At 52.4% G+C, this 25,566-nt stretch overlaps 1 protein-coding gene across 1 annotated transcript; it reads left to right on the top strand.

Annotated features, from left to right (window-relative positions):
• The first annotated feature begins 1,840 nt into the window (after window positions 1-1,840).
• Window positions 1,841-20,881, top strand: Igfbp5 (insulin like growth factor binding protein 5). Its single transcript, XM_005331831.5, has 4 exons — window positions 1,841-2,959; window positions 14,667-14,896; window positions 15,492-15,611; window positions 16,296-20,881. The coding sequence occupies exons 1-4, from the start codon at window positions 2,626-2,628 to the stop codon at window positions 16,425-16,427; spliced, it is 816 nt and encodes a 271-aa protein (XP_005331888.1). The 5' UTR covers window positions 1,841-2,625; the 3' UTR covers window positions 16,428-20,881.
• The last annotated feature ends 4,685 nt before the right edge of the window (window positions 20,882-25,566 follow it).

The raw sequence follows: 25,566 nt of genomic DNA, 5'->3' as shown, positions 1-25,566 counted from the left end.
AGAAAGGGATCACACACCATGCACTGTTCTTCTAGTCTGAACTGGACACACATGAGGAAATCACACGTGACTTCCCTCATTTCTAAAGTGCTTCAACCAAATTTTTGAATATTAATTTGCTCCCTGCTTCCCAAGACTCCAGACAGAAGGGAGAAGCAATTGGAATCAGCCTTACTAATTTTTTCTTTAATTTAATCATCACACACACACAGTTCCTCCTCCCTCTCCCAGCCAACGCCTAAAACTCCTTTGGCAATAGGAGCAAAAGCACAACTTTAAACTCTGGGCTTGTTTTAAAATGTGCCTTTCGGCAAGCAGATAAGTAAGGAGAGAGAGATCGGGATCTGGGGGTGTGAACAGCATCAAGTGAGATGTTCCCGAATTGAACTAGCAAGAGAAATATTTTTTTTTAAAAGCAAACCACCAGAAAGAATTCTTATCATAGATAAGGGTGCAGTCTAGTGGCAAACTTCATGAAATGCAGCCCCTTCTCCAAAGGAGTGTTAAGAGAACTTCCAAAGGGAGGAAGGGAAATGTAAAATAGGTAACAGCCCCACCCCAAGTACTCACAAAAGGGTCACTGCCCACTGGTCATTTTCTGACCTGCCTGTGTCTTCCATAGCCCACCTATCATGTCAATTTCGGAAAATACCACCTTCCTTGTATCAGGGCTTTAGTTTTTTTTCATTTTTCTAAGAAAAGAAGGGGACCACAGTGCCTAATAGACTGGCTGAAGTATCAGGTGGCACAAAAAGTTAGTTGTCAGGATCTCTGCTGAGCAGGTCCCATGGCCCTGAAATCAAAAATCCCTGGGATGTGTCTGTTTACACCCATTACTCTTAGGACAAGTTCTCCCCTGGTCTTGCACCCATTTCCTTAAGGAATGGTCCAGCCCAACAGAAATACCTCTTTAAAACAGCATGAAGGGTGGTTGTCACTCCAATCTGCCTTCCTTCCATCTAAAAACTCCACACAAGGACACCTTAGAGCACCAGACAAGGTTTACAGATCTAGCAATGTTTCCTCCAAAGAGGGTCTCAGCAACTCACTACTCCCCAACAATGCTGTTGGATGATGTCCCTTCCTGCAAGCACACAGCATGCACACACAACCCCCTGACCACTTCTTGACCATATGACCAAAGACAGTCACCCTACTAGAAAGAAACTCCATTCCCAGACTTTCTGGCAGGAAGTGGGGGAAATTCAGGTTTTCTTTCTTTTCTTTGCTTCTTCTTCCTCTTTGTTTTTTTTTTTTTTAACTCAACTCACCACCCATCACGGACAACTGTCATTACTGGTCCCCCAAACAAACACACCCACCCCCCCCCACACACACACACACACCTTACATGGTAACTCAGATACTAGCCGACAGTAGTTTTCCAAAGCTTGGGAAGAATTTCTTGGGCATGGTATATATCTAGTTAGCTAATAAGAAAATGCATATTTCTCCAGCCAGTATCTTGGCTAGTTAAGGGACAGGAGGGAAGGGGACACCAAGTCACTCTCATTGTGTTCACTTTGCTCCGAAGAATTTTCCCTTCCACTTGCCCCTCCACGTCCTCCCCTTCTCAGCAGCTCCAGCTTGTCCCCCAAAGCCCCTTTCTTACATTCCGCGGGGAGGAGGGCGCTGTTCAGGGAGCGAAGGGGAGCCCCCGTGTGTCTAGAAGGCCTCTCCCCACCCCCACCCCGTGTGAGTTTGTGCTGCAAAGCTCCTTGGCATCCTTGCCTGGGTTGGGTGTTGGGGAGCTCAAATTGCAGCTACAAACTGGCTGGCAGCCAGGGGCCGTCTATTTAAAAGCGCCTGCTCGACCGGAGCCCGCAGTCTCTTTGGAAACTTCTGCCAGGGGGGAAAACAGCTAGGAAAGAGCTGCAAAGCCGTGTGGGCTTTTTCCTTTTTTTTTTTTTTTTTCCTTTTTCTTTTCTTCTTTTTCCCCCCTCCTTTTATTGCCCCCTCCATTTGCACCCTTCTCCCGACTTCACGCACAACCTGCGAATTTCGAAGAGGTGGTGGCAGAGTGGGAGAAAAAGAGGTGTTAGAGTTTGGGTTTGGTGTGGGGGGGCTTTTTTCCCCCTTGATTTCAGCCTTTTCTCCCACCCTTTCGGCTGCCGCCAACGTCTTTTACCTGTTCGTTGGCAGCCGCACGCCCCTGGGTTAGAAAGGAGTGGGGTGTGTTTTAGATTTTAAGCAAAATTTTTGAAGACAAATCCATTTTTCTCCCTCCCCCCCCCCCCATCCACCCTCTTCTTCACAGCCTCCGAGCTCATTATTTCGGTGGTTGCTTTAGGGTGAGCAATTGTGTGACTTTTCCCTCTTGCAATTCTGACCAGGTCCTTCTTGGGGGGTTCTCTAGCCTCCGCACACTCTGCGTGCACCTGGCGCGACTCCTTTTCCCCCCTACCTGTTGCAAGTCTTTAATCTTTGCAATTGGGACTTGCTCGCAGGCACCTCGATCCTCCTTCTCTCCCCACATTTTGCAAGTGTCTGGGGGAGGGCATCTGCTCTACCTGCCAAAGATTTAAAAAAAAAAAAAAATCTCCGGACGCCCTCTTGGCACCTTTCTCTTCTCCCCGCACTCTCGCTCTCCTGCCCCGCCCCGAAGTAAAGGGAGACTCTGAGAAGATGGTGCTCACCACGGTCCTCCTGCTGCTGGCCGCCTATGCGGGGCCGACCCAGGGCCTGGGCTCCTTCGTGCACTGTGAGCCCTGCGACGAGAAATCTCTCTCCATGTGCCCCCCCAGCCCCCTGGGCTGTGAGCTGGTCAAGGAACCAGGCTGCGGCTGCTGCATGACTTGCGCCCTGGCGGAGGGGCAGTCGTGCGGCGTCTACACTGAGCGCTGCGCCCAAGGGTTGCGCTGCCTCCCCCGGCAAGACGAGGAGAAGCCGCTGCACGCCCTGCTGCACGGCCGCGGGGTTTGCCTCAACGAAAAGAGCTACCGCGAGCAAGCCAAGATCGGTGAGCGCGCTCAGTGTGCCAGTTACGCGGCGCACGGGCGGGGAACACGGGACGGGTTGGGCCCGCGCGCGCTTTGCGCAGCAAGTGGCTTAGAGCCGGGTGTATCTTGGGAGTCTTTGGGGAGGGTCCTTGCATCTCGGACTTGGAGCCCTGAAGTATTCGCCACCCTGGGAGGCTGGGTGTCGATCCCAGCCTCCCCTAGCTTTTGCTGCTTCTTCGCCTACCTCCACGTACCTGAGCCCTTCCTCACCTTCCACCTCATCCGAATACTGACTGAGCTCCTACTCAGTCTTAAGGTCCAAATCCCCCGGTACCCATTATCGGATCTGAAAAAGTGTATGTTACGTTATTGACTCCCTCCTCCACCCCACACCCCACTTTTTTCTGAACTTGGGGAAAAAAACCCCTCTTTTGTTAAAATACTGGTTTAATTGGGGCCTGGAGAGGCGTTACCCATCTCCCGAGCTAATTCCACCTTTGTCCCTCCCAGCCCTCCACCCCACCCCCCGTTCCCTCAGAAGTATCTAACCCTCCACCCCTACACATTCGCGCGCCCCCGAGCGCGCACACACACAGCTTCAGCAGCAATTACCTTTCGGATGGGGATCTTAAGCCCCTCCCATGTGTACACAATGCTTTTAACTGGATATGATTACAAAAAGCTTTTTTTTTTTCTTTCAGTAAGGGAAAGAATACTTTAGGGGCGCTGAGGTAGGGCACGGGGGTGGAGGGATAGGAAAGAATCATTTGGTGTTCGTCTGTAAATCTGGTTCCTTTTTTGTCTCCTCAATTCCGATTTTACCTAGGATGAAAGGTGGACATAGGGTTGGAAAGCAAAGAGGGCTGGGGGATTCAAACTTCGCAACTTCTCGGAGTATGCTGATCCCCTCTCCCCATCCAGTCCCCTCCACTCCACCCTAGCCCCAACCCCCCGCCCCAAGTCTCTCAACCAGATCACTAGTGGGTGTGGCGTAAATGCAGGAGGGGCCTTGGAATGCAAAATTCAAGGGGCGGAGGAAAAGTCCACGCGCCAGAAGCCTCCCTCCGCTTGCCCCGCCCCCATTTCCCCGCCCCCAAATTCTCGGCGCCAGGAGTCTGGGGTTTAAATGATTGACAGAGCTGCTTGTTCAATCAGAACAGTTCTGCCTCCTTAAGCTGGAGTTACCTCCAGTTAAACATGAGTGACTCATTTTGGAGTTAACTGACTTTAAATACGTATGTTTTAACGCTACAAAAGTCTGAAAAGTCAACTTGGTTATGGATGTCTCCTAAAGGTGTTAACACTTAGCTAAAATAATGTTTATTTGGTGTAGTTTCTTGCATTGCCATTCTCTCCCACCTGTCCCTCTCCGTTACTCACAAGCAATCCAACGCGAGTTTTCTTAAAAGCAAACTATGGACTCTAACACGTAGGAGAGGAGTGCTTCCACGCAGGCCAAGAGGCAGGAGAACCTGCCTGGGTTCAGCTTCCATCCCTGGCGAACTATAGAGTCTGACTGTGGCAGGCACTAGCCCCTCCAGCCCTGCAATATGTGACAGTAGTTCAACGGGTTGCAGCCTAAAAAAAGACAAGGGAAATAAAAGGGGGGGGGGCGTGGGGGGATGTGCAGGCCCCCGAATCCTCAGGGACCAATTTGCCGGGTTATTTTTGTTAAGCTCCTTCCAGCTGAAAATTTATGAATTGATGACCTGGCCCAGGAGCTAGCACTTGGGTAACAATCCTGTCACATCACAAATATGCAAGTTATCACTCAGCTGCTTCCTGGCCCCATTTGTTTTGTCCATCTGTACGGTTGGTGTAGCAGGTGTGTGCGCTGGGCGGACGCGCACGCGCATTTGCTGAGCGGACAGCAAAGCAAGCGCGCGTCCAGCTTCCCAGTTCAACACGCTGTAAGCGCGCGCATGCACACACACACACACACACACACACACACACGAATTTTGTCTCAAGCAAGATCCCCTTTAGAGTTCCCTGCAACTCTTCTTCTCAACTCCCACCTTCTGGTTGCCTTTGGCCCAACTCGAAGCACCTTTTCCAACGCTTCCCAGCCCCAGCGCTTGTCGCCAACCCCGCCCGACTAAGGCAGGTGCCCGGCGGCGCTCCACCACCACCGAGGCTGACCGGGTGGGAGTGGGAGCTCCTGGAAAAAGCCTTTCAGCTGGAGAGCTGTGCCTAAAAGGCTGGAGATGGCGCAGACACGGTTTTTAAGAAAAAGAAAATGGACAGCGGGGGGGGGGGGGGAGCGTATCCTTTCGGTCCTATAGCCAAAATTCCTGCCCCCTATTCATCTGCCCCTTCCTCTGTCACCCAAATCTGAGCATGGACTTGCTGCCTCTCCCGCAGTTGCAAGATACATAGATATATGGAGGAAATATAGATATATAACATTGTATATTGCAATATAATATGGCCACTTAATGTGCATATACTAAGTTACATATTTACATATACAACCAAAAGAATCTATTATATGTTTATATTATATAACACTCCCCCCCCCAAAAAAAAGGTGCATTTCTGGAATCAGAAGTGGGGAGTGGAGGAGTGTCCGGCGGCAGGCAGCCAAAGCTTGGGGAGGGAGCGGGGCGGAGACTGGTGTTTTGCTGGGCGCGTTGCTGAGCAACCCGAGCGGGAGTCGCCTGGAGAGCTGGGCTCTGGGAGCGCGCCTCTCCTGCATTTTATTTTGGCCAGTTCAGGGACAGGGATAGATATAGAAATCGAGGGCGGTGTGCGTGAGCCTGCGAGGAGGCGAGAGACCGGAGCTCTTTATTGGGTCCAGCTTAACAAATGTTCAGGAGCTGGAGCGAGTCGAAGAAGGGTCGGGCTTTGCTCTGGCATTGTCAGGGGAAGGGGCCTTGGGCATTCCCAACTGGGTCTGGGAATCCTCGCCTGTGCTGGCAGAGACCTGAAGTTTGAAATGCAGGGAGCAGCCCTGGGTTTCAGCCCTGTCTCTGGGAAATAAGAGACAAAGAGAGAAAATAAGCCTCTAGGAAAGAAAGAAGAAGAAAAACGCGTTACCTACGTGAAAATGAATTCAGCCTTTGCTACTTGGAGGGGTTTGGTCTCCATCACCCTGGCTTCAACTCCAAGCCCAGTCCAAATGCCATGTTAAAGTCAAGTTCCAGCGTTAGCTTTTTTGGCCAATTTTATGTCTGGGTTGAACAAGATCATGGAAAACTGAAGGAGCCAGATTCCTTTCCCACCCGCTCTCCCTCCCTTTGAAACAAGTCTTTGAGAGGCTGACTGTGCCTGAGCCAACCAAAACGGGAGGTGGGAAGACAAGGGACGGTGCTTTAACTTGACTTTTCTTGCGTTTTTCCCCCAATCTTTCCCTTCTTTCTGCTGTGTCAGCTCAGACTGGACGAACAAGCATGGCTGGCGAAGTGAGGGCCGATTTTCTTTCCATTCCTCTGATTTCCCTTCTGGCGCCTCCCTCCCCCTCCCCCCTCTCTCTCCTTCAGAATGCCATCCCCCAACTCTCAAGCATCCCCAGAGGGCTGGAGTTTTAAGTCTGAGCAGCTGTTAGTCCTGGGGCTTGAGCTGGCTTTGAGTAGGCAGGTGGGCCTGCAGCTGCAGAGGGAGGGCCAGGCTGACCCTGAGCCAGAGGTCACCCTGAGGGTTAGTGCAAAGGGCATGGGAGCAGGAATCTCTGCAGACGCCTGGGTCCCTAAGGCAGGGAAGAGGAGCGAGTGGAAAGGGAGGGAAGATTTGCCAGAAGTTTTTACTTCTACCTGAGCCATGCCTATGAAACTTTTAAAATATTTAAAGTGTTAGAAAATAAAACTCTGGAGAAGGATGGCCACACTCCAGAGGCACTACATCCAGAAACAGGAAGAACTTCATAAACAACCAGGTAACATCAAGGGACAGAGAAGGGAGAGGGCAGAGAATGATTGTCATGAGAGATAAGGGGGCGTGCAGGAGAAGTTTCCTTTCACTCTAGTTTTGCATTTTGACCACAGGCGGTCCGAAAGTCACCATTCTCAAAGGCAATCCTTAAATTCTAATCTGGTATATTATTCAAAGCAACAAGGTTGATTACATATGTGCAGAAATACAAAAGCACCTAAATTCAGATTATCCTCCTCTTGTTTCCAGTTTTATTTCTTCCATGATTTCTGTTATGATTTTTTTTTTAAATACAAATCTACAGAAGTGACTAGAAATCTCTGTGAGAGGAGAAGTGGCCTTTCCTGCCTGTCCACTCAGCTTATCGCTCTCTCCAGGAATTGTCTGAGTACTGGCCAAAGAATTTTAAAGCTGGAAATAACCCATGGCGATCACTACAGTCAAGGTCCTCATCTTTATGGATGAGGATGCTGAGGCCAGGAATGGGAAGTCACTTGCCCAAGATAAGGGGCAGAGTTGGTGGCAGAGACAGGACCAAAGTCTGTTCTTCCCTACAGTTCTGGCGCCCCTTCCACCACTCTGGACTACTTTACTGTTCTCTAGGGCTCTTGCTGGGGCCTACCGTAACCTGTCAAGAAGCCCTTGGTCAGCACTGCCAAATGCTGTCCTCCCAAGGTGGGGGTCATCAAGGTGAAATTAGAGCCATCCACTTTGGGAGGCTCTGTTTTAGGAGCAGGAGAAGGAAGTGGAGACTGCAGCACCTTCTTGTTCTTGCTCTTGCTTCTATCCCTTGTTCTGCATGGTCTTGCAGACAAGGCTGGTTGATTCCGGTGGTTTGATCACGGAAATGGGTCAAGGAGGGTATGAAGGAATGGTATTCAGCCCAGCCTTCAGTTCCAGGTGCCATTTCCTGAATGACAAGAAGTTCTCTCGATGTGACCAGGTGGGCTCTTGCTGCCCCTTGGCTGCACAGTGGCCCAGCATCTAAAGGGGCACAGAAGTGGCCTGTTTCTATGGCAACCTGCATCCAACAGCATGGCTTTCCACAGGGCTGGCCAGCAGGATGACAAGATATGAGGTAGGGTGGGGTTACAGAGGGGCCTGGGGGATTTCTGCATCAGAAAGAAGAGCCCAAGAGAGCCACCTGGCTCAGGCATACCAAAATGTTTCAGTAGGACAGGAGACCTAGGCTTCCAGGTCACATCTGGCCCTTAGGTCGACCTGAGACAGAGCCAAGAGCCATCTTAACCCATCCTGGAGACCGACTGAGGCAGCTCTTTCCTTCAGGGATGCTTAACAAGGAGGCAGAGAAGACAAACCCCTTTCCCAATGGTTAGAACTGCCAGAGGAAACTTAGGTTTCAACTTGGGAAGTTATCTTATTTCTGACCCCTCAAGCGACCAGCTTCTCCCTCACTAGAGAAGGGAGTTGCTGTCTCCACTCTCTCTTCTGGACCCCAGAGGTGAATCAAGAGGCGTCTGAGTTTTCATTGACAGACAGGACTCCCCTCGCAGAGTCAGGACTCTCCTGTTCCACCCCTAGCAAAACCCCTACAAAAGCAGAGGTCTGAGCTCAGTCCAGGGACAGAGGCGGGAGCCTGCCTGCTCCCTGTTGCCCTCTAGTGGTCATCCAGGACTTTTGTAATGTTCTGAATGAGTCTTGAATGGAAATGTGGCCAAGTTGGAGGTGCGCTGGAAACATGAGAAACATTTCTGCTGCATATGTTCTTCTTTCCCCAACTCTTAGAGTAGACTGCCTGGTGACTGCCTCTCATCTCGGGAGTCCTGCTAATGCGTGTCTTTCCTTTATGGATATTTATCACCAACTTTCCCCACCTCCGGGGGACCAACAAATCACTTCAAAGTCCTGGCCCTGAATCCTAGTTTGGTTTCAGAATAAATGAATGAATATATAAATAAATAAATAGCTCTTCTTTACCTCTGGTCCCTGGACAGTGAGGCATTTATAAGTGGGATGCCACCAGCTTGACATCCACCACATATATACTGTCAAGGGTGTTGGGTCATCTTTCTCCATCTTCAGGCAAAGAGACCTAGTGCCCTAAATGCAGCATGGTGGAATGAAATTAGACATAGGGAAGAACTCCCAGCGTACGTCCTCTTAAGTACAGACAGATTCCCAGAGCACAGCTCAAACCCCTTCTCACCTGGGGTTGGCAAGCCCACTCCCCAGAGATGAGGGAGAGCTCTCACGTTCTGCAGTTCCAGGAGCCTTGATCTTGTGGTTTATAATCTGTCAACCATGTGCTACAGCAAGCAACTGGAACTGGGGAGGCGAGGGACAATGGAGACTTACAGAAACAGAGACCTGTGCTGAGAGTTAATTAGCATGTGTCGGCTCATTTAATCCTCATAATTACCCTAGGGAGAAGGTACTATTACCATCCTCCCCATAACTCCCATGAGAGAGGAGAAGAAACTCACACTCCGGTCAAAATAAATCTGCCCCAAGATTGACGGTTAACAGCCTGGTCCTCCTCCCTGGAAGGTGGCTCAAGGTCAAGGGCACCCCAGCTTGCGGTAGCTAAGCAGTGGTTCAGCTGGGATGTTACCCCTGGAAGCCTGGCTCTGGATTCACACTGCGCTCCCACTAGTGCTACATAGGGTCTGTTTCTCAGGTCGGGAGAGAAGGGTTACAGTCCCACCTTGGCCAATTTTGCATCTAACTGGCCTGAATGGGGGCTGTAGAGGAGCCCCGCTGGGTGAGCCTACAGCTTTGCCACCAGTCCACAGAACTCAGGGAGTCTCCTGACTCTTACAGTGTGGCCCTCCTGGCCGTCCTCCCTCCCTTAAGATGACAGCTCCCTTAAGATGACAGCTGTTTGGATTTGTTCCCTTCTTGGAAGGTCAATACTTGTCTCCTTCTCTGCTCAGAACTCCAGGTAAAAAGAGCTCAGAACACTCACGTCTGTTCTAACCACAGAGGAAAAGAAGACGTAGAGAGTGGAGCCAGGCAGATGCTGGTCAGGGCTGGGATGGGTAGAAAGAGGGACTCCGCAGCTCCTCTGGAAGGCTCCTCACCCCCCCCCACACACACACACACCCTGTGCCCTTTCTCTTTATGCAAATGCACACACAATGCAATTGAGTTAATTAGCATCCACAGCTGGCAAACAGTCCGACTTTGGGGAGGGAGACATGTCTTACATTTTTTTTAAACAGCAAACAGCTGATTCCCTCCTTCCCTCCTAAGCCCTGGGCTGTAGCAAAGAGCAGGAGACTGCACATTGGCTGGGAGACAGAGTAAGGGAGGGGGACAGCAGAGTATCCAGCCTGGCCTTGCTATTTTTGTCCTTTCTCAGGCACGGATCAGTGCCCTCGGCCAGCGCTGTCCAGTAGAACTTTCTGTGATGATGAAAGTGTTCTATATCTGCACTGTCCAACACAGTAGCCAGCAGCCATGTGTAGTGAAAGAGCAGTTGAAATGTGGCTACAGCAACTGAGGACTCAATTGCTAATGGAATTTAATATTTATTAATTTAGACAGCCACATTAGTTGGTGGCTGCCATATTGGGGAGAAAAAAAAAAAAGAAGAAGCCCAGTAGTCCTTTCCCACCTTTGTGTGCCCAACCCCTGCTCCCTGTGCCCTTCTGCAGCAGGATTACCATGTTTCAAGGCAGGGGCATGGATGAGATGACCTCTCAAGGCATCCACCAAGTTCCCGCCTGCCACCGCATGTTACAGAAATGCTTCTGGACTTCTCTTTGCCTCTCAGGCAGATTCATTCATGCATTTAAAGATTACTTGTTGAATACCATCCACTGGAGAGGTAAAGATAAGCGACAAAGCTCCAGTCCTTAAGAGGTAGACCATTTAAATTCCACAAAGGGAGCTGGAGGAAACTCAGTCACTATTTCATTTCTTGTAGAGAGGTTCTGGGCACCTCCTTTCTTATCTTCTGGCTAGAAAAGTGTCTGGAGAATCTCCCCAGGTGGAGGAAGCCTGGAAAAGCCCCCCCCCCCTGAGGTGTGAATTCTAAGTATGCCTCAGTTTCCGCAATTTCTATCAGTCAGATCCCAGTATCTGGGCCAGCCACTTTTCTCTCTGTTTGAGTATGAGGTCAGGATAGAGGGGGACACTAACACCAGTACAGGATCAAGTTGTTAATGGTACCAGTGTGAGACTAAGGGCCCCAGGGTAGAAGGTTAGACTTCAGGGATCAGCAGATGCCCACAGGGGACCCTCCATTGCTATGACCAGGAAGCAAGATGGGGCTGGGCTTCTGAAATACACCTTTGCCTCTGCTGGTGAAGCACTGTACCCCTGCAAGAGAAGGCAGCAGCCAGAGGACAGGTCTGGAGAAGGTGCCCAGTGTGGCTGCCCACCTGGGATGCCTCTGGGTCCGTAAAACTGGGCCTACACCCAGGTCCTCCCTGTTTGCTAGGTCTTGGAGGATGGCACAGCCTTCAAGCACTTGTTGGTGTCGCCATGGGGAGAAGGCAGCGCACCCACGGGTGCTTTGTGGGTGCTACGGCACTAGTGTGACTGGGACCTGGACAGAACTGGGGCATCGCGCAGTTGGTTGGAAGGACTTGGGCTAGAAGCCACCGTAGATTCAGAACCTACCCCAAGGCCAACGTGAGGATAATAGGGTGGCTCATGGCTTCCTTGATCATTGGATTAGATTGTGAAATGAGAGGTCCTGCCCTACAGCTTCCAGGATGCAGGAAAGATATTGAGCATTCCATTTTTTCCACCTTCTGTAGAATCCTCTCAGAATGGCATCTAGAGATGGAGGTTTGGGGTGTGTATCTCTTCCTTCCTGGATGGTTTTCACAGTTGCAAATGAAAGCACTAGCGGAACTGTATCCCGTCTCCTCCTGCTCCCTCACCTGCCTTTCCCATCCTCTTGGCACAGCCCTAGCTTTTCATCTCCCTGAAGCTTTAAATGCAGGTGGAGACCCACAAAGAGAGGGAAAGGATCAGAGTGATTATCAGAGAAGTAGATGCCAGATCTTCTAGAAATGAGCCTAGGTTGTGTAGGCCTCGGCCTCCTACGCCATCTACTGGCCATTTCCAGGTACTGATCGACTTGTCAAACAGGTTCCAGAGCCCACTGTAAAGCTCCTTTGCAGCTGTTCACACACAGAGCACCCTTCACCAGGAAGTCCTTCTTTGAATCCTACCTAAATCCCTTCTGCAACCTCAGTTTATCTCCCCTGGTGAAATAGCTCAAGAGTAAGCCAGTCTACTTGTGACCTCTTATTTCATCTAAAACTTAAACCCTTCCACAATTGACAACCTATTTACGATTCAGCCTTAAAGCTCCTGAATAGGGCTAGCTGGCTCTGGCATTCCAACTGCAGTCTTGCTTTCCAACCCTTTAATCTTTGACGCTCTGCACTGGCTCCCCTTCAGGTTTCCACTGTCTCTCCGAAGCCTACAGGTGACCACAAGACCCTGGTTAGTATCTCTGATACTCGACTCTCCTGATCCCTAAGTAACAGGTCCCACGGGGTTAAGTGGCACCAAAAACCAGGAGGCATCTCAAAACCTTCAGCCTGCCCTTCAGAAGCAGCCAAAGAGCCTGCAAACTGGGAGCAGGGCTGGGGTGCCCGCCACCTCTGTAAGGTCCAGGGTTGGCAAAGTTCTTAAGTTAGCTTCAGATCAATACAGAACACTTCCAAAGACCAACAAGGGTCAAAATAAACTCGCTCACAGTTTGTTGAACAGTATCCACAAACTCCTCCCTTGATGACTCCTAACCTTGGTGACTCAAGGTTAAAGGCGGCCCAAGGCGCTTCTCAGAGGTGCGGGTCTTGAGCTGAAGGTCTTCAAGAACCGCACAGTGCACCACTGAGACTCCTGTGTACTTGGCCATGGGGGTGGGCTCACGGAGTGCGGCAGCTTCCTGGCTGTCTGCCCTTGAATCCGCCAGCTCCCTGGATCAGGCTGAGCAGACTACTGCAGGAGAGGCTCCCCCGCTGGTCAGCAGCCAGCCCCCCTTACGTTATCTGGTCATAGTCTCTTCTAGGTCGACGGCATGTCCCTAGATTGTCATGGCAACCATTCCCTCCCCACCTGCCCGCCCCCACAGGGATCCAGTGCTTTCTAAGGACTAGATGCATGGTGAGAGGCTGAGCTCAGTGGCTCAGTGAGGTGGGCCAGCAGCCCTCCTGGACCAAGGCTAGCTCTCCCTCTGCCCACTCACTCCCCCAAGGCCGAGCCTCAGGTGGGAGCCAGGACTAGACGGAGGAGTCCTGGCCTTTCCATTTGCTCAGAGTCCCCAGAACCAGCCTTGCTCCTCCCGGCATCCACACCTGCAGCCTGATCTGCCCCACGACCAAGAAAATCTGGTTTATCCCAAGACACTGCTCTTCTAGGTCCCTAGATCCCTAGCTCACAAGGCAGCCTGGGAGTTCATTCTCACCACAGTTTTTGTGATAAAGTAGTGAGGGCACAGGGGAAGAGGGGTGAGAGGCCGCGAGGGGGACCATCCTAACTGGGCCTCCAAATGCCCCAGATGCCAGGGGCGGTGGTGCACACCCGTAATCCCAGCTACTCGGAAGGCTGAGACAGGAGGATGGCCAGTTTGAGGCTAGCCTGGACAACTTAGTGAGACCTTGTCTCAGATTTTTAAAAGGAAGTGTAAGGTGGCTGAGGAGGTAGCTCAGTGGTAGAACACCCCTGGGTTCAGCCCTTAGTGCTATGAATACCCCCCAACTCATACCTGAATATCCTCTGGGCTGAGAGGTCAGCGGTCCTGCCCGACACCTGCCACAACAACAGACAGAGCGTCTTCCCCCAGAGCTGCTCTTTCCTCTCAGCTTCCTCTTGTCCCAACTCCCCTGAATTCTTCCGCTCTTGTCCCGTCCCAGATGCCTAATCATCACCGTTTTGAGGTTTTGGTAGAATAGAATGTATTTCTTTACCGCATTCGTTATCTGTGGTCACCCAGAGCCCTGTTTGTTACCTTTACCTTTCTTTGAGCATTTAAAATGAAAAGAGGACAATGAGGGTCAAAAGAGGGGCTCCTATCGTCCCCCTGCCCTGGTCACACATCCTGGAAATCGCAAGCCAACGTCTCCCCCACTCTGGGTCAGCTGGGGTGCCAGGGTGCCAGGGAGCTGAGGGCAGAAAGGTGGGTGTGTGACTCGGAGAGACGAGTTTACTGGAAATCTGTGGCCTGAGAGAGGCTGGGCAAGGGAATTCACAGGTCAACAAACCCATGAACCGAGTCCCACTCCTCTAAAGGTCATAAGTCAGCCAAGTCTAGACTGTCACCAAGTCACTCCTATATATAACTGCTCTGGCCCCGGCCAGCTGCTGCCTCGCTCAGAATGGAGCTGAGCATGTCCCAGCTGCCAGGACCCAGAGCAGAGAGCCAGTTCAGGGCCAGAGCAGGAAGCAAGGCCACCAGATGCCACCTGTCCCCACGCTGTTCTTCTCCTGGTCCCACGTTTCTGGTTCTCCCATCTCCCAGGTCCACTTCTTCTGTTCCTTATGATGGTCCCCACCACCCTGCCCCTCCTGCCCCTGGTTGCCCAGGTCCAAATGCCTCTAAATGCCCTGAAGTTCTAAAGCCTAAAGACCTGGCTAAGAACACAGACGAGACTGCTTATGCCCAGACCCAGGATAGCCCTTCTCCTCCATCGGTCCAGGTCTCAGGGTTCCTTGGCCGTGAGCACCCCCTGTTTCCTCTACTGAGCCCCCCCCCTAGCAAGGGACTTGCTTCCACAACCCGCAGCTTCGTGAGCCGTCTCCCGGCCTTCCTGGTCCCTGCCTCCTAACGCCCTCTCCCTCGGGTCCCCCTTCCTCGAGTATCAGGCCAGCCCAGGGTTCTGGACACTGTGCCCCAGCCCCTAGACGCTGACCCCTGACCCCTTCTCCCCACAGAGAGAGACTCTCGTGAGCATGAGGAGCCCACCACCTCCGAGATGGCCGAGGAGACCTACTCCCCCAAGATCTTCCGACCCAAACACACCCGCATCTCGGAGCTGAAGGCCGAGGCAGTGAAGAAGGACCGCAGGAAGAAGCTGACCCAGTCCAAGTTCGTCGGGGGAGCCGAGAACACCGCCCACCCCCGGGTCATGGCTGCCCCTGAGATGAGGCAGGAATCGGAGCAGGTGAGTCTCAGGGACTCTCTCCCCAGCTCTTCCTCTGCCACCACCCCCACATTTGACATCTTCTTGCACCTGGCTGGCCATCTGTGCAGCAGGAGATCCTAACAGAGAACCTGTGCTTGCCGTGGCCGCTCACCGCAGGATTTGGGAGGGTAGTTTCTGCCGTTGCATTTGTCAGGACCAAGAGTTTGTCCAGGTGAGCAGGAAGAGAGCTAGTGTTCACTTAGGAAAGCACCGGTCAGCACAGTGACCACGCTCTAGGTGTGTGTTCCCCGGAACGAGGCCCGTTCCTTCACAGAGGCTCAACGCTCTCCTAGAGCATCTGGAAACAGAAACCTCAGGGCCTCACTACTGGGCAGGTAGAAAAGCTGAAGGTGGGGGTCCTGGAAGGTGACAGGGCTCTGGGACTGCTGAACACGGGCTTTTTACACTCCCCAGGCACATGACAGGTGACAAGGAGAAAAGGTGTTTGGCAGCAGCTGATGAGAACCCAGGGTGGTAGCTTCACCCCAGCAGACCCTTTGGCCCCCAGCCTGAGCTTCCTACCTGCCACCTGGGTCCTTTCCCCGTGGTCCTCTCATTCCTCCTGTTCACACAGGGCCCCTGCCGCAGACACATGGAGGCCTCCCTGCAGGAGCTCAAGGCCAGCCCACGCATGGTGCCCCGGGCCGTGTACCTGCCCAACTGTGACCGCAAAGGGTTCTACAAGAGAAAGCAGGTACGTCTGCCAGGGCTGCTCCTAGACTCAGCTGGGTCCCGGCTCCTGGCACCTGCCAGGAAACTACTTCCGGGCAAGTGCCTGAGATGCCTACCATTAACTCCCAAGAGAACCACCAAAATGCTGATCACTGGGCCCCTGAGTTTCTGGTTGGCAGGTCTGGTGTACCTCTGAGCCCCGCCACTTACTAGCTATACTCCTCGGCCCCGGGACTTCAAGCCCCTGTGCCTCTGGTGCCTCCTGTAGAATGGGGACTCTAAATGGGGACTACCTTCCTACCGATGGTGAGGAAGAAGAGCTTCATCTCCTGGGAGCTGTAGAACAGCCCCGCCCTGTGGTAAGCTGAGCAGCAGGGCACCTGACACCGCTCACATGGGATGTCCCCTTATGGTGACAGTTGTCATCACCCTGGTTATCAAAGAGTGCTCCCCACCTGGGGATCTCTGGGGAACACCAGGTTGAAGGACCCCAAGTGAGTAACACAAAATAGACATTGCAGGAGCCAGCTGAGGGCAGGCGGCTCTGGGCTCCGCCATGAAAGGGGACACTGATCTCCAAGGGCTGGATGTGGCCCCCTCAACCCTCTGGTAGCGGGAGCCTCCCTGGGGGTGGGGAAGCGGTAGGACAGACAGGAGCAGAGACTTAGGGTGCATCGTCCTCACGGGCCGTTGCTCCCTCCCCCAGTGCAAGCCTTCCCGTGGCCGCAAACGCGGCATCTGCTGGTGCGTGGACAAGTACGGGATGAAGCTGCCGGGCATGGAGTACGTGGACGGCGACTTCCAGTGCCACGCCTTCGACAGCAGCAATATCGAGTGATGCGTCCCTTCCCCGTCCTTCCCTGGTCCCCTCCCACCCCCAGCCCTGACTCCGGCCAGCGCCTCCCTCCACCCCAGGACGCCACTCATTTCATCTCATTTAAGGGAAAATATATATATATATATATATACTTTTTTTTTGAGGAAACTGAGGACCTCGGAATCTCTAGCAAGGGCTCAACGTTGGGAACGGCAACCACAGAGATGGAAAAGATAAGGAGATCCCCCCCACCCCGAAAATGGTTTTCTTTTGGAGGCAAGTTGAATGGACAGAGAAGGAATGAGAGGAAGAACAAGACAGAAAGAAGGGAAGGGAGTGTTTGCGTAGAGGAGCTGGAAGATGGAGGGTTAGGATAAAGGAAGAGAGAGCAAGCTGGGCAGGAAGGAGGGACCAGGAACCAGGGCTTCCTGCAGCTCTGACCTGGGCTCCGAAAAGTTGGAGCGCTAGGTGTGGCCTGAGACATGACATCAGTGACATCAGTGACCCCCTTGGAGTTTTCCCGGTTTGGATTGGTCAGTGCCTCTCAGGTCTGTCTCCTCCTCTCTTCTCACCCCCCACCCCCACCCCGGGGAGCCTAGTCTCTCCCCCTAGACTCAGAAGATGAAGATGCCTTCCATGCTCCTGAAAACAAGGCAAAATCGTAACCAAGTGATATTCGATAGGTTTCCCTAAGGCGATTCCTAAATATGAATTCTGTGTGCACATTTCACTCCTCGTGCAGATTTTTAAAACTCAACACACACCCCCACGTGGGAAAGAATTGTTCTTCCGGGGTGACTCAAGATGAGCCGAAACATGGGTCTCTGCCCCTTGTTTTTGTTGTTGTTTTTTCAATTAGCAACTAGCGCAGCAGCCTCTGTGGAGGAGGACAGGCTGGGGACAAAGTGGGCTTGTATTTATCTACAAGGCTCCGTATAGTCATATATAGGCATATAAATCTCTTTTTTTTTTCTTATTTCTTTCTTCCTCTCTTCCAAGGGTTTGCATTATCTCTTCAAAGTAGTTCCTATGGGGCACTGAGGAGCTTCCTCATTCTGGGAAAACCAGGAAAATCCATGTTCTCCTAATACCACCCATAACACTAGCTTTGCCTGCCTCTGGTCAGTGGTTTCCCATGAGCCACTAGCTCAGCTCTTCATGGGGCACCATACTGGAGGTCTGAAGGATTTCCCGCGTGTATTCATGGGGACCCACCAGCCAGGTGCTGCCAGCACCCAAGGGTGCACACACTCTGCTGCCTAGCCCACCTCGTCGCAGCGTACAAAACCTTCAGGTGTGGTCTCTGGACACCACGCCAAACGAGACCAGCTCAGGTCCAAGTCTGACCTGCTGGTCCTGCCCAGCCTTTTCCCTGGCACCTGGGCAGAACTGCATTTTGAAAGCCTCCCTCCGTCTGCCTGCTGGCACAGCCAGAGAGAGACCGACGTGAGAGAGGGCAAGAGGGAGAAGCTGGAGGGAGGTTTCGGTAGAGGAAGACAGGAGCTGGAGTGGAGAGACAGGGCCAAGCAACAGAGCAGGGAGGCCAGCAGAACTTTCCTTGGCTTCCCCACCTTACGAGCCTTCTGGGATTCAAGAGGAAGAAGGGAGGAAAATGGGGGAAGAGGGTATGAGATAGAAATGAGCCCAAGCCAGGCCAAAGAGCCAGAGAAGGTGACTAATGTTAGGTGGGTTTTAGACCCGAGAAGCTGGGTGGGAACAAGGATCAGTAGACTGGCCACGCGATGCAAGGGACAAGACGATGTGCTCAGATGTCCCACCTTCAGCCCACCAGGAGGGACTGTCAGGGAGTCTTTCAAGACCTTTGTCCATCGCGGCCAGTCAGTGTGTCCTCTCTGGAATGGAGGACAGGAAGAAGACCTGGGACAATCTGGGAATTGATGCTGTCATCTCTCAGCCAAATTCTGATCCAAGAAAATCCCATTCTCCACTGACTTCCTCAACAGAGGGGTAGCCTTGTGACTGGCCTCGAAACCCAAAGGTCACCTGCCAGGAAAAGGGGCTTGGACACTGGTAAAGGAGACCCTTTTTTTGCTGTGGACACAGCTCTCTGCCCTCTTTCCTGAAGGCACGGCACACTGGAGAACACCCCCAGGGCCAAACGTGGGGCAACAAAGAGGGACTGAGAAGAAGCCAATATGTTCCAGCTGATGGCTATGGAGCTTGGGGAGTGTCCCCCACTCCCCAGACAGGACAGTTGGCTGGGGATGAGAAAGGTGGTCGATCTTCACAAGACAAAGGGCCCGATGGGGATGGCAGCTGTGAGGACTTATTGGACCTTCCCGGACAGCGCACCCCCATCTCTCTGCACAACTGTCCCCAAACCCCCAAATCACACTTCTCTGTATCTTAGGCCAGTATCCTAAAGCTTTTCCATGTCCCTTCTGCCATTCTTTGGATCTTCAGTCGTCATCTAGCTGGGATCTGCCAAGGAGATCCTGGGGTGCCATCTCCTCTAAGAAAAGACTGAGCCAGGAACTGCGCCCCCCGCCCCATGCCTGCACCTGATTCCTGAGAGAGCCTCTGTCTTTACCCCACTGTTTGCTGGACCTGGAACGGGCTTCTGCCACTTACTTGTGAGAGCTCATTGCTGTCAGCTACAGCAAAAGTGCTGGGGGCGACGGCCGAGTTTAACACCAGCGCCGGTCACTTCAGGTCTCCTAAGGTCCCACCTACTGAGCCAAACTGCAAGCTTCCAGGTTTGCAGGGGTGCATCTGGGCAGCTGGGCTCTCCCGAAAGGAAGCTGGACTTGCATGGACAGATGGAACTAAATCTCCCCAATGGGATGTGTGGCCAAGCCCAGGAGGGGGAGACCACAGAAATGAAGTCACCGAGGGCAGAGGAACCATCTATCCCTTACCAATGGAGTGGGAAGGCAGGTTTGCAGTGCTGGGAAGTCCTGAGCCCCAGCTGGCCTTTGGCCACTCTTAGTTCCCCTAGAGGCCTTAGTCTCGGGGTTATCTGTGGCCCAGGTCTAAGTTTGGCCTGCCCCCAGCCCACTCCCACAAGCCTGTGCCCTGGCCCTTTGACTCATGCTTCACTCCAGTACTGGAGAAGATACCTCTGTCTTCCCCCACGATCGCCAGGTAACTGAGGGGGGCCTGGCCAAGGCTGATTCTCCTCCCCCAGCCCGCCCTGACTCATCCCGCCAAGTAGGGCACCTGGGGAGGAAGAGACCAATGTTTCTCAGACAGCCAGGCCTAGACAGACAGGCCTGGGGACACCAGCCCCACACTGGGAGGAAGGGAGGCCCTGTGTGGCCCCTCCTCTTCTCCCTCACCCCCTCTTCCCATCACCCTCTCTTGTCTCCATGGTAACCCTGCAGTTTAACCTCCTCTGGGGGAGGTGAACCTCAGCCACCCTTCTCCCACCACCAGTTCCTTAGCGGAGACGGGGCCGCCATGGCAACTGCCTGGCCCCTGGGGCAGGGCAGCCCCCCATCTCCATCCATCCACTCAGACCCCTAAAGGGCTCCAGTTCAGAATGGGGACTTGAGAGAGGAGTGGCCCCAGAAGAAGAGACCCTCTGGTCTCCGAGGAACCTTTGGCCTTCCCAGAAAATGAGGCCAAGTTTTGAAACAAGGGGAGAAGGGAACAGGGTTTGACCAACCAGCAACCTGGGTGTCGTACTGTCTTTATTTTTAAAAACCACTAAAGTGCAAGGATTGTTTTGCACTCTTTCTCCACCTTTTTCTCCCCTCTCTCTTAGGTTTTATTTCTTTTTTTAAACATCCTTTCTTGGGTTTCTAATGGAGTTTATAGTTCCGCCATTTCACAGACTCTGGCCTCCAACCCTCAGATCTTTCCAGATGGGGAAGGGAAGGTGGGAGGGACAGAGGAGAAGGGGGTCCCCAGCCACCCTGTGCTTGTTCACCCCACTTCTCTGGTCCCTGGTCACCCGCCTCAGCCCCATCTCCACCATCACCACCGTCACACAGTAGCCCACACGGATAGCACAGTTGTCAGACAAGATTCCTTCAGATTCCGAGTTGCCTACCGGTTGTTTTGGTTTTTTTTTTTTTAGGACAGCAATAAACCACAGCATATTACTGTAGTTCTTTATAGTGTTACATACCATAGACATACCATAGCTCTGTTCTCTCTCTCTCATTTGTTTTCGACTTTTTTAAGAAAGAAAGAAATAAATGCTCATAATCTTTACTGATGAAAAGGATGGAAAAATAAACAAACCAACAAACAAAACCAGTTTGTGGGAAAAAAAAAAAGGCAGGAAAAAAAAAATTCATCTGAATGCGGAAGAGCTCGGCTCCTGTTTAGCGTTTTGTACTTAAGGAAATAAAAAGAAAAACAAAAAAACAAAAACAGAGAATCTCACGTTTTATTAAGAAGTGAAGATCGCTGTATACTATTTATTCAACTTATAATTTATGTTACTCCTTGATCTTTGTCTCTTGTCATGACAAAGCATTTATTTAATAAAGTTATGCATTCAGTCAGCCTGCGTCGGCTTCCTCGGGGCGCAGGGAAGACAGGCAGAAGGGGAAGCCCGCAGGTCACAGACCAGAGGGAAGGACAAAGGACCTAGGTGGGGTCAGGGCCCAGGGGTCCTGTAGGCCTCCCAGGCCATCACCACACCTGGGGAGGCAGAGGTGGTGGCATCTGTATTTGGCCCAGCTCAACGGTTGAAGCCGTTCGGGAACCTGGTGTTTTGCTCCAAGTCACATGGAGTTATCGGGGTGTCCCCGCCTTGATGAGGGGACTGGCCTTTCATTAAGCACATATCCTTCTGGGGTGGCTGAAACTCTTCCCTGAGACCTCCCAGCACCAGGTTCCCTCAAGCTCAAGAGGAGTCGGCCTAGCCCAAAAGACCAGGAACAGCGTTCCAGATGCTGGGCCACCTGACTCCACCCTGCAGTGTGGGCAGCTAGTGGCCAGCAGGGGACAGAAGGTGGAACATATGAAAGGCAGGTGCGGCAGGAGGTGCAGAGAGGGAACAGGCTCCTTCTCCAGGCACCTTGAAAGGAGATGGGAAGAGGAATCTGTGGTCGGGTGCAGTGGCACATGCCTATAATCCCAGCAGCTCAGGAGGCTGAGACAAGAGGATTGAGAGTTCAAAGCCAGCCTCAGCAAAAAGCGAGGCACTAAGCAACTCAGTGAGACCCTGGGGATGTGGCTCAGTGGTCGAGTGCCCTGAGTTCAATCCCCGGTAGCACCCCACCCCCCTAAAAAAGAGGAACGCATGGAAGGTCGGCCACAGGTTGCTACCTCCCCGGAATCGCCCTGGGAATTGGTTCACCCTGCCGTCATCCACACTATGCCTGGAGAGGGCAAGAGCCAGGATCTCCCCCAGGCTCATCTCACCCTTGGGGCTCCTCTCATCCCCAGCTATCATGCTCCTAGCCCACACACCCTTCCCCCACTCCCTCCACGTCTTCTAACTCCCTGCACGAGGTATGCGGCCATTTAAGACTCTGGCTCTTGGCCACTCCACCCCTTGCTCTCCACCTGCACAATTCAGTCTAACTCAAAAGGCACCTTAGCAACCTTATGATTCACGGCGGGTGTGGGGTGGGGGGAGACTTGCAGGCTGAGCCGGGCCTGGCATCTGCTTGACTCCCACCCTCACACCCAGGGTGTAGTGCTCCAAGGTCACATAGTTCTGTTACGCTCCGACTCCAGGGGTCTTCCTCCCCATCCACTTCGTTATGCTGGAGCCTTGGGACCCTGAAGGGTTCCACATCTAAACTCTGAAAACTTCCACTTTCATTTCAATCCTACTATTAAATGAGGGAAATGGGGCAAAACCCACGAAGCCAGCATTTTGCCTAATGAAGAGTCAGGATGAAGCCTTGCCCATTTTTTTTTTTTTCCTAATCCCTCAGCCCTCCCATTCTGCCTCTGTCTGGGCCTCACCTACCTGGAGGCAGCACCTCTGCCCTGGAGAAGCCCCTCCTTCCAACATAGTTCCTCCCGCACAGTGCTGAACCCGAGGGTGAGGCGAACAGCAAAGCACCTTCCCCACCCAGTGCCCCCCAAGAAACTCAAAAACAGCATATCCTCATGAATTCATCCCGGAGCTCAGGTACTTTCCTCTATTGTCACCACATTGTATACCTACGAAGGTCAAGTTCAATATCATCTTCCCTGGAGCCATCCCTCTTCCTTCTTCTCTTTACCCTCTGTGTTGCCCTTGTCCTCCTCCTGTCTCAGGCAATGGCACCTCCATCTACCCAGCTCTCTGAACTGGACCCTGAGGTACCAGTCCTGACGCCTCCCTTAGACCCACATCCAATATGCTGCCGAGTCCTGGGCTCCCTGCTTCACATCAGTTCCCCTTCTAAACACAGACCCAATTATGTACGACCTGAGCCTAAATTCCTTCCTCGATGCCTCCCGACTTCCGCCCCAGGTTTAAAAGGCCTTAGTAAGGCACCCACTGTCCTTCCCCAGGGGCCTCTCTCTGGCTTCCTCTTCAGCTGTCCTCTGCCTGAATCTCGCATCAGCAAACACAATCTCAACCACCTGCACATCTCCAAGTCCATGGTGCAGCTCAGGACTGAAGTCTTTGCTCCTGAATCTTGTCCCTTGCACACATGCACACACATGAATTCCCACACGTGCGCACACAAACACACGTGTGCACGCATGGTCCTTTCCCCTAACTGCCGCTTCTTCCTTACAACTCTGCCTCTGCACCTCCCTCTGAGATGCCTTCCCTGGCAGCAGACCTGGCTGATCTTCCCAGTCGCCTCTAGAGCACCTGCTGGAGGGCACACCTCCATCACACTGTATCCCGTGACTGTCATCGCTGATTTATGAAGCTGTTTTGCTGCACTGGGATATCAGCTCTGCAGTGCAAAGGCCACAATCTTTTTCATCCCTGCACCCTGACACCCTGTCACTGAGCCTGGGATACAGTGATAAGTGTATTTAAGCAACACCTACTCTGTGATAGAAAAAAAATTCATATTCTCAAAGCTACTCTTTGAGATAGAAATGACCCCAATATTTAAGATGAAAATAAATGAGGTTCATAGATATGTGTCCAAAGTCACATAAGATTCAGTGACTGCAGCAGGGATTCTGCAAATCTGGGTGGTTTGCATCTGTGCAGTCACGCAGGGCCGTGTGCTTGGTTTAATGCTTTTCTGTCTCTGTCTTAAAATGCTTAGTGATTCCTAAACAGGGGACTCCTATGATTTTTCATTTTGCCCTACGATTTAAGTCTCCAGTCCTATATACAAATCACACAGGAAGTATATTTAAATGCAAATTCACAGGTGCCTTCCTGCACTCCTAACTCAGGTAATCTGAGAGGTCTAAGACTCTACAATTAAGGAGCATCCCCATTTGACTCTTTCTGGATTCCTAGGATGGCCTCTCAAGAAATAAGGCTTCACGATCCAAAATAGGCTAAGCTGTAGTTCCTCAGGCTGCCACAAGGTGACAGTATAGCCCCGCATTTGGCAACAGCCAACCTTGAAGTTAGAGTGTGAATTCAGGTGAGAGACGGGCTGGACTCCTTCAAGATCCCTGCGGGCCAGCTGCCTGCCCACATAGATGCAATTAAACCTTCCTCCAACAAAGGCTTCCTGGTTGCACTATGTTACAGTTAATGTGGTTCTTGTGGGCAGAACTACAGCAGAGGTGTTGCTCACACATTAGAAGTCCCCTTCCTCCTATGGGCAAAGGACATGAAATGGGCAGAATGGCTATAGCATCTCAGGAGCCCTCTGGAGAATGTTACAGGAAAGGACCTAAGCAAGGTGGCAACCCTGAGGCCCGGGGCTGGCAGAGTGCTGATCCAGCAACATCCCGTGAAATTTCCCCCCTGTCTGGTAGTGTTTCCGTTGTACAAGCACTTCACACCCACAATCTCATGGGGACATCATCATTATTCAAGGCTCAAAGCATTGCCATTAGGCAGAGAATAAAAACTGTAGCTCAAAAAAGACAGGGACAGCTGAGCACATTGGTACACGACTATAATCCCAGTGGCTCGGGAGGCTGAGGCAGGAGAAACGTGAGTTTAAAGCCAGCCTCAGCAAAGATGAGGTGCTAAGCAACTCAGTGAGACACTGTCTCTAAATACAATGCAAAATAGGGCTGGGGAGGTGGCTCAATGGTTAAGTACCCCTATGTTCAATACCTGCCACCCCCCAAAAAGGACAGGGACACCACCCATGGGAACGCAGCGGTGCCTGGTGGAACTATCCAAACCCATCCATCTCACCTCAGCCCTGACTATATCCATCAGAACACCTGAAAAACACCCTGCCTGGCTGCCCCGCACACCCATCAGTCCAGAATCTCTGAAGATGAGATCCTGACACTAGCATTTACGTGTCCCTGTCCACTCAAACATGCGCCAAGGCAGAGAATGACTGTGCTTCTCAGCATAGTGCCCCCAAACCATTCCAGTCTCTCCAGGCGTCATGTCCTGCTTCTGCCCACAGGGGGGCAGCATAACCCAGGCTGAGCAGCAGCCTGCTGTGGATTTAGGGGGCCAGGGGCAGCAGTTGGGGAACTTCTGAGGACCTTTCCCTCATCTGTAAGGTGAAACTACTACCAGTGCCTTTCTCATGAGTTCGCGAGGATGAACCGAATTCACGTACTTTCAAGGGCAGCTGGACTCATGCTGGCCCAGGCCTGGGGCAGCGTCTGGCAGGGATCTCTCTGTTCTCTAGGATTTCTCGCACTCCAAGTAAGCTCATGTCACACCTGGCAAGGACCCCTGTGTCCTCAGCCTCTCCAGGCTTTCTAGACAGAAGGCGGGGGAGGTACACAGGGCAAAGCCACTGGAGGGGCCTCACAGGGGCCAGAGGGTCTGACAGGGGCAGGGAGTACCCCGAAAAGTCATGGCAGCACCAGGAGCTGGGAAGGGGGTCAAGTGGGCCTTATGATGCCGCCACTCCTCACCATGTGGCCCACTGCAACGCAGGGCGAGGGAACCCCCAGGCTCCACCAGGTCTTAGGGAGACCAGAACAAAGTGATAGAGCTCGGACACAGAGCTTAAGAAATAACCCCTGCTCCTGTACTGTCACCCCGTTTCCACGGCCCCTCAGCCTGATTTACACCCATACAGTCCTTTGAACCCAGTGGACATTTGCCAGTCAGGGGGACAGTTACTGGGGCCCCTCAGAGAGCTGCTCCTGGATTGTCAGGAGTCAGACCTTCGCA

The sequence above is a fragment of the Ictidomys tridecemlineatus genome, chromosome 7 (assembly GCF_052094955.1).
Source record: "Ictidomys tridecemlineatus isolate mIctTri1 chromosome 7, mIctTri1.hap1, whole genome shotgun sequence".
NCBI lineage: Eukaryota > Metazoa > Chordata > Mammalia > Rodentia > Sciuridae > Ictidomys > Ictidomys tridecemlineatus.
The sequence above is the reverse complement of the archived record's forward strand: the minus strand, read 5'-3'. Positions and strand labels throughout refer to the sequence as shown.

Excerpts from the sequence above, each read along its gene's own strand:
- Igfbp5 (XM_005331831.5), top strand. The coding sequence starts at position 2,626 with ATGGTGCTCACCACGGTCCTCCTGCTGCTGGCCGCCTATGCGGGGCCG. Across the intron at positions 14,897-15,491 it reads TGAGGCAGGAATCGGAGCAG|GGCCCCTGCCGCAGACACAT; the intron begins GTGAGTCTCAGG and ends CTGTTCACACAG. Across the intron at positions 15,612-16,295 it reads GGTTCTACAAGAGAAAGCAG|TGCAAGCCTTCCCGTGGCCG; the intron begins GTACGTCTGCCA and ends TCCCTCCCCCAG.